Genomic DNA, 12216 nt, shown 5'->3' on the forward strand with positions numbered 1-12216 from the left:
CAGACACCTTTGATTATTAAGAAATACCACCGTTAATTCTTCTTTTTCTATAATTATGACGATTATTGGGTATATCTCCTCGATTCTATTTATCTTGATGAAGTTGTCATGTTGCATCCTGACTCAGTGAAAAGAGCACAGGCTGGGGAGTCAGAGGTCATGGGTTCGAATCCATGACCACTCCGCCACTTGTCAGCGGTGTGACGGTGGGCAAGTCACTTCACTTCTCTGTGCCTCAGTGACCTCATCTGTAAAATGGGGTTGAAGACTGTGCACTTCACGTGGGACAACCCGATTACCCTATATCTCCCCCAGCGCTTAGAACAGTGCTCTGCACATAGTCAGCGCTTAACAAATACCGACATTATTATTATCATTATTCCCCCGCATCTCCCCCAGTGCTTAGAACGGTGCTCTGCACAGAGTCAGCGCTTAACAAATACCCACATTATTATTATTATTATTATTAACTTGTATCTCCCCCAGCGCTTAGAACGGTGCTCTGCACATAGCGCTTAACAAATACCGACATTATTATTATTATTATTATTATTATTCCCCTGTATCTCCCCCAGGGCTTAGAACGGTGCTCTGCACATAGTCAGGGCTTAACAAATACCAACATTTTTATCATTCCCCTGTCTCTCCCCCAGCGCTTAGAACAGTGCTCTGCACAAAGTCAGCGCTTAACAAATACCAACATTATTATTATTCTTCCCCTGCATCTCCCCCAGCGCTTAGAACAGTGCTCTGCACGGATTCAGCGCTTAACAAATACCGACATCATTATTATTATTCCTATCTCTCCTAGTCAGCGCTCGATAAATCGTCCATTCCAAGCGCTGAGCCCAGTGCTCTGCACAGAGTCAGCGCTCAAGAAATACTATGGAATGAATGAAAGAAGGGCCGGACGCAGGCGTGACGTGGCGCCTGGCGGCCGGCAGGGGGCGCCCGGGCGGCGCCGCCGCCGGCCCCGGCTCTCCCCTCCTTGCCACGCCCCCCAGGACCGGAGAGCCAATGGGAGCGCAGGGAGGTGATGACGTCGAGGGAGTGGGCGGAGCCCGCGGAAATTTGAACTGGCGGCAGGAGCGGCCGGCGGGCGGGAGCGAGCGGCGATGAGCTGCGGGTCGATGTCCGGGATGCCGCCCGCCGTGCTGCCCAAGCCCGCCCACTCCGGTTGGTAGCCCCTCCGCTTCTCCCTTGGGACCCCCCAACCCCGGCGTCGCCCCCCGGGTCCAGGACTGCCCCCCCAACTTGGACCCCCCCCCCCCAGGACCCCGAGACCCCTGCATCCCGGACCCCCCGAGATCTCCAGGGTCCCCTGCCCCCGGACCCCCAAGACCCCTGGATCTAGGACCCCCCCCCCGGATCTCCAGGACCATCCCCCCCAAAGGCCCTGCCCCCGGGCCCCCCAGGACCCCAGCATCCCAGATACCCCGGGGACCCTCAGCATCCTCCAGGACCCCCACCTGGGCCGATCCCGGACCCCCCGAGATCTCCAGGACCCCCCCCGCCCCGAGGACCTCCCCCACTCGGGCCCCCTAGATCCCGGGCCCCCCGAGATCTCCAGGATCTCCCCCCCACCCCCAGGACCTGCCCCCGGATCCCCAAGACCCCTGCATCCCGGACCCCCCAAGGTCCCCGGGATCCTCTCCCACCCCGGACCTCCTCCCCGGACCCCCAAGACCCCTGGATCCCGAAACCCCCAGGACTCCCCGCAACGACCTCCCCTCGGACCCCCAAGACCTAGATCCCGGACCCCCAAGACCCCAGCATCCCAGACCCCCCTGAGGACCCCCAGCATCCTCCAGGACCCCCACTTGGGCCCTCAAGACCCCTGGATCCCGGACCCTCCGGGATCTCCAGGACCCCCCCCCCCCGACCTTCCCCCGACCCCCCCAGGATCCCCCCTAAGACCCCTGGATCCCAGACCTCCCGGAACCCTCAGGACCCCCATCTCGGGACCTCAAAATCCCTGGATCTCTGACCTCCCGGGACCCCCAGCATTTCCCAGGGCCCCCACCCCCCCCCACCCCGGGCCCTCACGACTCCTGGATCCCAGACTCCCTGGACCACCAAGACCCCAGCATCCCGGACCCCCCCCCCCGGGGACCCCCAGGACCATCCCAACACCTCCCCCCGGACCCCTAAGACCCTTGGATCCCGGACCCCCAGGACTCCTCCCCTTCAGGGTCCCAAGACCCCTGGATCCCAAACCCCCTACAGGACCCTCAGGACCCCTGCTCCCAGGCCCCCAAGACCCCAGCATCCCGGACCCGCCCCGGGGACCCCCAACATCCCTCAGGACCTCTCACCTGGGCCCCCAAGACCCCCGGATCCTGGACCTCCAGGACCTCCCCGCCCCGGACATCCCCCCCGGTCTCCAAGACTCCTGGATCCCGAACTCCCTACGGGATCCCCATAACCCCTGCCCCATGGCCCCCAAGACTCCAGCATCCCAGACCCCCCCAGGGGACCTGCAGCATCCTCCAGGACCCCCACCTGGGCCCCCAAGACCCCTGGATCCCAGACCCCCAGGACTTCCCCTTGGGCCCTCAAGACCCTGGATCCCGGGCCCCCCACAGGACCCCCAGGATCCCCGCCCCTGGGCCCCCAAGACTCCAGCATCCCAGACCCCCCGGGACGCACGGCGTCCTCCAGGACCCCCACCTGGGCTCCCAGGACCCCTGGATCCTGGACCCCCCCAGGACCCCCAAGACTCCAGGACTTCCAGGACCCTCCCCCCGCCAGCAGGGTCGGGGCAGAAAGGGGCACAGCTTTCCCCGCAGCAGTCCCAGAACCCCAGTCCCTCTCGACCTATAGACCTGTCTTTATATATATGTATTACAAATGACTGACATTTATCTCACTCTTTGTCTCCCCTTCTAGGCTGTGAAAGCTTTTAGGTAGGGAAGGTGACCGCCAACTCTTATATTGTACTTTCCCAAGCGCTTAGTACAGAGCTCTGTACGTAGAGCTCAAAAAATACCATTGATTGAGGAACCTCCCCCTCTAACCAACCGCCTCTGTTCGCTGCCCTTAACCTGGTCTGTTAGATACCCACAGCCCCTGCCTACCAGGGGCTTCCAGCCTTTAACCAATGAGTAATTATTTCTTGAGCTCCTCCAGTGTGCAGAGCAGTCAATTGTATTTATTGAGTGCTTACTGTGTGCAGAACACTCTACTAAGCACTTGGAAGAGTACAACATAACAGAGTTGGTAGTCACGTTCCCAGCCCGTAGTGAATTTCCAGTCTGGAGGGGTCAGTTGGATTTATTGAGCGCTTACTATGTGCAGAGCTCTGTACTAAACTCTTGGGAAAGCAAGAGTTTGTGGACCCATCCTCCGCCGTCAAGGATCTTGCAGTCTAGCTTAGAGATGATAAGAGAGGTGGGCAGTGGGCCTTGTTGTCACTGTGTTATTGTAAATAATAATTGTCGTATTTAAGTGTTTACTCTGTGCCAAGCACCGTATCAAGCGCTGGGTTAGATTCAAGATAATCAAGTAGGAAGTTGGCTAGAGCACGGGCCTGGGAATCAGAAGGTTCTAATCCCGGCTCCGCCACGTCTGCTCTGTGGCCTTGGTCAAGTCACTTCACTTCTCTCTGCCTCAGTTACCCCATCTGTAAAATGGGGATTGAGACAGTGAGCTCAAGTAGGACAGGGACTGCGTCCAACCTGATTTGTTTGTATCCACCCCAGCCCTTAGTACAGTGTCTGGCACAGAGTAAGCGCTTAACAAACAGTGCAATTATTACTGTTATTATTATTATCAAGTTGGACACAACCCCTGCCCCACATGGAAGTCCCAGGTTATGGGGAAGGGAGAACAGGTATCTTATCCCCATTTTTACAGAAGCGGCAGCTGAGGCACAAAGAATTTAAGTGACTTGCCCATGGTCACAAAGGCAAGAGAAAGAGTCGGGATTAGAACCCAGGTCCCCTGACGGCTGTGAAGAATAGTGCTTGGCACACAGGAAGCACTTAACAAATATCATCATTATTATTATTATTGTAATCATTAATAACCAGGCCAAGGACATTTGTAATTGCAAAGTACCCAGGGTTAAGGGTAAAGATTTTGGATGAGAAACCGGTAGGGGTCAGAGGGAAGAATCCAGATCGAAAGAGATGTTTTTGTTTTAAAACCCGATTTCAGTTTTGGACAGGATCAAATCTGCTCAACTGTATATATTTCCATTACCCTATTTATTTTGTTAATGGAATGTACATCGCCTTGATTCTATTTATTTGCTATTGTTGTAATGAGATGTTCAGCCCCTTGACTCTATTTATTGCTATTGTTCTATGTCTGTCCGTCTCCCCCGATTAGACTGTAAGCCCGTCAAAGGGCAGGGATTGTCTCTATCTGTTACCGATTTGTCCATTCCAAGCGCTTAGTACAGTGCTCTGCACATAGTAAGTGCTCAATAAATACTATTGAATGAATGAATGAACCTGGGACCAGAGGTAAAGGGAGCCCAAGTGTACTTCTGTCACCCTTGTTAGTTTTTATGAGTGGGAGTATGTGGAGAAACAAGCATTTGGAAATGTTTAGGGAGTTGACTGTGCTAATTTTGGGTTCTTCTAGACTTGTTCCAAGATGAAGATGCGTGCAGTGACTACGGCAGTCCCGATAAACCAGGGACCATTTTACAAAGATTTGTTCCATCCGGGAATGTGCTTTTTCCGGACATCTTTCAGACCAATCAACTTTTGTTCTATGAGCGGTTCAAAGCCTATCAGGATTACATCCTAGGTAAGTCGCCCCTTAGCAGCTAACGCTGGCTTGGTTGTTTCTAGTAGTTTATGAATTTACAGGGCGTAATTTGGTTTTCTTTCTGTCCCGTCCTTCAACTGGGGTCTGGGGTGGGCCGGCAGTCAAAAGGATCTGGAAACGTCCCCGTGTTAGTTTGATTATGGCATCTTATAGCGATGGGGGCGATAGGCGTTTTGAGTGGCTGGCTGGTGGGGCAGGGGCTCCATCTTTAATATCGATTCTTATCTTAAGTGTTTAATTTGCTTGTAGCTGACTGCAAAGCCTCCGAGGTAAGGGAATTCACAGCTGAATACTTGGAGAAGGTCCTCGAACCATCTGGATGGCAGGCAATCTGGCGCACTAATGTGTTCGAGGTGCTAGTTGAGGTAAATTGAATTCAGTTAAGACATTTATCTCCAGTTAAAAGCACTTCACTTCAGACCATTATATCCAAAGTACTTATTTTTAATTAAAGTTTATGAGCTGATTGAAAATAGCGTGTTTATGACATCTAATTGTGATGATGGGGCGGGGGGGAAATACCTAGGGCAAATTTTCAAGGCAACTTTCGGTAACGTCTGTGGTTGAAATTTCAGAGTCCCCTTGACAAGGTGACCGGGGCCATAACCTATGAAGTGTAGGCGTTTACGTTTGTTAATGTTGTCTAGTTGTGAAGTCATCAGCAGAGTTAGTTAATTTTCATCTTTGTAATTGTAGCACGCTAAGTATTTTAAACTGAATTGGCGGTATGGATTCAGACTTCTTTTTTGCCTAGCAAATCGTCATTTGTGTGGTCAATCTCTTGGTAATGTCCCCCAGCGCAGGAAGTAAAACTTTCTTATTTTTCAATTGGCTGAGGCTTTAATGTTAAATTTGCAGTCTGATTAAATCTGTGAATTTTTTCTCATCGTGTTGGTGAGTTGGACCACAAAAAAAACCAACTTGTTAAATTATGGTGTTGAACTGATAGTGTGAAAACAAGTACCTACTAACGGCTCCTCTCAGATAGTGTCACTACAGTCCTATGCGGAAGGCAACGAGTAGTAACGTTTTATCTTCGTTAGGCTTCCAAATATGATGAATTTAAGTTTAGCCCAACATATTCAAGTAAATACTTTGGGAAAATCTTTTTCTTTATTTTATTTCCATCTTTGCTTCTAGTAGATTATTTCATTTTTTAGAGACAAATAATTTAAAAAGTATTCTATCTGGCCAATTTTATTCTTTTCTCTCCCAGTTCAGATGACACCCACATCTTATTTAAAGAGACGTTCTGATGCATTCAAATGAAATGTGTGGCTCGTTTTCCCCCTCAAGTGCATCCAACCTGATTAACTTGTATTTCAGGGAAGCTGCGTGGCTTAGTGGAAAGAGCTCAGGCTTGGGAGTCAGAGATCGGGGGTTCGAATCCCAGCTCTGCCTCTTGTCAGCTGTGTGACTCTGGACAAGTCACTAAACTTCTCTGTGCCTCAGTTACCTCATCTGTAAAATGGGGATTAAGACCGAGGGGCCCCAAGTGGGACACCCTGATAACCTTGTGTCTATTCCAGCGCTTAGAATAGTATTTGGCACATAGTAAGCCGCTTAACAAATACCATCATTATTATTGTTATTATTATTACTCCAGCCCTTAGAACAGTGTTTGGCGCATAGTAAGTGCTTAACAAGTACCATAATTATTATTGAATAGTTATGGTAATTGTTCAAGCATTTGGGATAGTGCGTTCTGGAATTCTAAATACATAGGGTTTTGGGGAAAATTTAGGCAAGAAAATGCAGAATTGATTGAGGGCTGGTATTGGGCCAATGCATTTTTTTCAATCCCGTAAGAAATGCCTGCTCCATCTTTCTCAGTTTGATTTTTTTATATCTCAATCTGTCCCCAAGGGAGTGTGGCCTTTCCTGATTTCCAAACTTTTCAGCTGTTGAGCAGTGTGTCTTAGAGCCCTCTTGAGGTTCTCTGTAGCAGTGATTATTCAAAAGAATGGTAAAATCTTGCATAAAACTACCGTTGATGTCTTGGAAAACACATAAGCCAAACCATGTCACCCAATCAGTAGGAATTAAGAGTTAGCTTCTCGAGAGGTCATTTTTTTTCCAAACGTTAAAGAATAGTTCAGTGACTAATATAATACAGCACTCTGCACAAAGTAAATGCTTAATAAATGCCACAGACTGATTTTCATAAGTTCAAAGCCAAAGCTAAAACGATATAAAAAGAAAAGTTTTTCTTAATCAAATCTGAAGTTCATTAATGCAGAAACACCGTTAGGGGATTTTTATATAGTTCTGAGTATGTTCCAGATGGGGGTAATTGGAGCAGAACAACTTTCACTTCCCGAATTGTATGGCTTTAGACAATTTTGGTTTAATAAAGTAAAGTCAGTCTAGTCAGTAAGTCAGTTAAGGTCATGGGTTCTAATTCCGGCTCTGCCACTTGTCTGCTCTGTGGTCTTTGACAAGTCATTTCACTTCTCTGGGCCTCAGTTACCTCATCTGTAAAGTGGGGATTAAGACTGTGAGCTCTATATGCTGTTTGTATCCGCCTCAGCGCTTAGTACAGTGCCAGGCACACAGTAAGTGCTTAACAAATGCCATAATTATTATTATTATTACTTCTAATAATAAGGTGCTTCCATTCACTGCCAGCCATCCTGCATCCCATTCTTACAGATAGGAGGACCGTGGAACTATATAGTACATGATTATCTGGTGCCGAAACGAAACATGGAGGGATCGGGTTATTACTCAAGGAGGAAAACCAGCTTTACCAAAAACCATTCCTATTTTTGTGTTTCTGGCACTATTTTGAGACCTCAGCGACCATAATAAACAAGGCAATTCTTGTTTTATTCAAGATGTGGGTGGTAGAATCTCAATACTAGTTTGAGACATCAGCGACCATACTAAATGAGAGAATCCTTGTTTTATTTAAGAAGTGGGTGGTAGAATCTCAACACTATTTCGAGACATCAGTGACCACACTCGACAAGAGAGTTCTTGTTTTATTCAAGAAGTGGTTGGTAGAATCTCAGCTGTGATGTATCAAAACTGCAACACAAAGCAGTGTCTTATAAGATTCTTCTGTCTTTTTAAATACATCAGTGTGTATCTGGAAATCTGTTAACAGCGAATTTGGTTTAGTTGGTGAGAACAGTAAACTTTGACACCTAGGAAGCTATTATACGTTTTTCACAGTCCTTAGTATGAATATCCATTTAAGAAGAACTTGTTATTTTATATTTCGACCAGGGCAGCAACTTTCACAGATTCTGATCAGTTGCTGTTGATTTTGGGGACACAAAACTGCTATCGTGGTACGTGTCAAATTTCATGACGTTTGGAAATTTGTATCCGATTTTGTGCTCCTAAAATCTGCAAAAATTGATTTTTCTATAATGGTTTCAGCCACGGAGAGGGAAGAATCACATTTTATCCATGTTCCCTCTGTTGGAATGAGCTGCCTGAGGTTAGGAGAGAGATAGTTATCTACCCTGGGCTAAAAATAGAGAATCTGTGGAAGAGCAGGGGGGATTGAGGAATGTCCAGCTGCTGGGCTTCTCTGGCTCTTAGCCGGCCCAGCCCTGCCTAAGCAGGCTGCAGGGGCTGAGAGAAGAAAACCTCATTTGGGGTTCAGTGTGGGTGTGGTTAGATGTGGTGTACGCATATGCTTGTGTACAATGCATATACTTGTATATGCGGATGTAAAAAAAAAAAGTCTCTGAGCACCAAAATGAGAGAGGAAAAATATACCGGTGGCATTCTTTCTTTGGACCTGGGTTTTAGTGTTTAAAATGTAATTGTTAGTGATGGAGTCTCACTGGAGGAGCTCGTCATGTATTTTGGGTTAGACGTTCTGGCAGAATATTTTCCTTTAAAAACTTGGAAGCATCCAGTTACTTGGGAAATTTTAAAATCAGAAAACCTATCGGCTGTTTTCTGAAAGCCCAAGAGGGCACAATATTTGGTTTTTGGCATTTGCTTTTTTATCTATCTTTCTAATAAATACCTTTGAGTAAAGGAAAAGGATCTGGAGTGCCTTCTGTGTGCAGAGCAGTGTACTAGGCTTTGGGAGAGTACAATGATAGGAGACGAAACAATCCCTGCTCCTGAAGAAACCAAGGATTAGGCATCTTGTCTTTCACATATTAATGCTAATTTCCTATAGTCCCATTATGGGAAATGTATGTGCATTGTCAAATGCAATCATTTTGTGTGTTTCTGGAAAACAGAATAAACAAGTCTCCTTGCCTTCTCTTTTAGGTCACAAATGTGGACTTTTCATCACTGAAGGCAGAGGTGAAACTTAGTGACCCGTATCTCTGTGAGCCCCGGGTCGGTACTTTCACTTCTGAGTGTATGAAAGAGCTGTTGGATCTAAAGGAGCATCAGTTGCCACTGCAAGAGCTGTGGGTGGTGTTTGATGATTCAGGAGAGTTTGATCAGACAGCGCTTGCAATAGAGCACGTCAGGTAAAAGACAAACGGGTAGATTTTTGTTGGTATCCCGAGAAATCGCCCTGGCTCTGGCTGCCCAGGGTAGTATCTAAGCCCGAAGTCCAAGATGGCAAATCAATCATTGTAATTTTAAAAAGGTTTCTTGTCGTGCAGCAATTTTTAGCCCAGAGTGAGAGAGGCGACAATCGTCCAAGAAATAAATTTGAACAACTGAGACATTTCTATACTATTAGAAACAGAGGAGGTGGTTATTAAATATTGAAGCTGAAGCAGCTGAAGAAAGAAGAGCCTATTTGGACGGTTATGCCTCAGTTAGCACTCATAATTGGCTCCAGGAAAATAGAGTAAGCAAAAGAGCACAAAATGCAGGATGGTTTCCAGTAGGAATTAATGCACAGGGAGTTCTCCTGTAGCATGGGTGTCATGTCCTTGAAAAACCTTGTGTTATGGTGAAATCACATTATAATAACCACCGAATGAATGGAAATTATTGGGTTAGGGGTTAGATGGTGTAAAGACATCAAAATGATTGACATTTTAAAATATAAATTTGTATATTATTATTCTCTCCCCTGCGCCTGTCTCTCGTCCCTAACGAATGCTTTTCCACCTTGGCCACTTGGCCATTTGGGTGTAGGAAATAGTAGAAATTTGCAAAAACAAACCCAAAATGCTGTTTGGTACAATTCAGAAAGGCTGAGGGAGTGGCTGGGAAGTTTATCAGCATCTCACACGGACTAAAGCTGCATGTTTGGACACCACCATTTCCTCCTTTTTTGCTTTTCTAATGGTATTTACTAAGTGCTTATTATGTGTCAAGCGGTGTTCGTCCTTCCTCAGGCTACGTGTGCCAATTGCAGATTGTGTCATACCAGAAAGACCTCTGTTGTGGGAAGAGTGTTCCCTAATTCTTCCATTGGGTTATATCCAGATCGTCTAATAACAACATGTCATTTCAGGGAATATTGTAAAATACATTAGTGGAGTCCCAAGATCCCCAAAGATCAAATTGAAATCATTATATTAGAGCATAGTAAATACAGTTAAATTGTAACTTAAATATGAAGCAATGCTAAGATATTTTGAATTAGATGATTTTTGTGTACATTTTGTGCAGTACTTAATACAGTAGTCATTGCTCCTTGTTTTAGTGTCTTCCAGCACCAGCCTCTTCCTTACACCCTCTTTTTTATCTGAAACTCCCTTCCCCTTCAAGTTTGGGAGACATTTGGCTTCTCCATCTTCAAAGTCTTTCTGAAATCACATCTCCAGGAAGCCTTCTCTGATTAATTTCTCATTGTGTCCATCCAGTAACCCCCCAACTATCCCTTCAACACTTCATGCCACCTAGCATTTGGGTACCTTTCTCACTCCTCCATAATGCTTGTGAATATATCTTTAAACTCTTTAATAATAATGATAATTAATAGTAATTATTATTATGGTATTTAAGTGCTTACTGAATGCGGGCACTGTACTAAGCACCGGGTTGGACACAAGCAAATCAGGATGGACACAGTCCTGTGAAAGAGCACGGGCTTTGGAGTCAGAGGTCTTGGGTTCGAATCCCGGCTCTGCCACTTGTCAGCTGTGTGACTCTGGGCAAGTCACTTAACATCTCTGTGCCTCGGTTACCTCATCTGTAAAATGGGGCTGAAGACTGTGAGCCTCACATGGGACAACCTGATTCCCCTGTGTCTACCCCAGCACTTAGAACAGTGCTCTGCACATAGTAAGCGCTTAACAAATACCAACATTATTATTATTATTACCTGGGGCTCACATTCTCTTTCTCCATTTTATGGATGAGGTAACTGAATTACAGAGAAGTGAAGTGATTTGCCCAAGTTCACACAGCAGACTAGTGGCAGAGCAGAGATTAGAACCCATGACCTTCTGCTGTCCAGGCCTGTGCTCTATCCATTGTACCACACTGCTCCTCTTTACTTCCTCCTGATTTATTTTAGTGTCAGTCTCCCTGTGAGATTTCTAGGGCAGGGATGTATCTACTATTTCTATAGTAGACCCCCTAGTGCTTAGTACCTTGTTTGGTGTTCGGCCTGAGCTCAGTAAATATTTTGGATGAACTTTCAGAGGGTTATTTTTCACATAACAACAACGATGTTGGTATTTGTTAAGCGCTTACTATGTGCAGAGCACTGTTCTAAGCACTGGGGTAGATCCAGGGTAATCAGATTGTCCCACGTGAGGCTCACAGTTAATCCCCATTTTACAGATGAGGTAACTGAGGCACATAGAAGTGAAGTGACTCACCCACAGTCACACAGCTGACAAGTGGCAGAGGTGGGATTCGAACCCATGACCTCTGACTCCCAAGCCTGTGCTCTTTCCACTGAGCCATGCTGCTTCTCTAATATAGCAAAGACAATGCTCTCCATGCCTAATGGAAATAGGCTTTAATGACTAAACCAAGGTAAACTGCAGGAGAGTGCTAATAACAATACCGGGTATCGAATCATATAGACCTATCAAGAAAAGGGCCTGTTAAGGAGAGTTTTATAGTGTAGATGGATATGCATTTAAGGGTTCAAAATGCCTTGAAAAAATGACTATTTTTTCACCTTGCAAGAATAACCAGATACTCTTTCAGTATGTTTGATGTGCTGTATATTATTTATTGCAGAATGTATTAGGTGAATATTAAGTATTACAAGGAATTTCAACCTGTTTTAGAATCTACCCTTGGTGCCCCAGGACTTCTATCACCTGAAGACTTCTAACCCTCACTCCGCATTATCCCACCCCCAGGCACAAAATGACCAAGTCCTTCTGGTTGAGTAGAGAGTAACAGACATCTTCAGCTGTTCACTCTCTAATAGCTTCTTCCCCACTGCCGTCAAACAAGTCCATGTCTCCCTTATCCTAAAAAACCCCTCCCCTGACCCCATGGCTCCCTCCAGTAATCACCCTATCTCCCTCCTACCCGTCCTCTCCAAACTCCTTGAGGGAGTCGTCTACACCCGCTCTCTCAAATTCCTCT

General features: G+C 46.5%; 1 protein-coding gene across 1 annotated transcript in view; it reads left to right on the forward strand.

Moving 5' to 3' along the window:
* Positions 1 to 1072: 1072 nt before the first annotated feature.
* The window catches only part of SHCBP1 (SHC binding and spindle associated 1), a 36644-nt gene continuing 25500 nt past the window's right edge, over positions 1073 to 12216 (forward strand). Inside the window, exons 1-4 of the mRNA XM_029074423.2 lie at positions 1073 to 1176; positions 4591 to 4758; positions 5029 to 5144; positions 9022 to 9230. Of these exons, the coding sequence (XP_028930256.1) occupies positions 1116 to 1176; positions 4591 to 4758; positions 5029 to 5144; positions 9022 to 9230 (554 nt within the window). The 5' untranslated portion in view covers positions 1073 to 1115. The remainder of the gene's footprint in view (positions 1177 to 4590; positions 4759 to 5028; positions 5145 to 9021; positions 9231 to 12216) is intronic.

The sequence above is a fragment of the Ornithorhynchus anatinus genome, chromosome 11, assembly GCF_004115215.2.
Source record: "Ornithorhynchus anatinus isolate Pmale09 chromosome 11, mOrnAna1.pri.v4, whole genome shotgun sequence".
NCBI lineage: Eukaryota > Metazoa > Chordata > Mammalia > Monotremata > Ornithorhynchidae > Ornithorhynchus > Ornithorhynchus anatinus.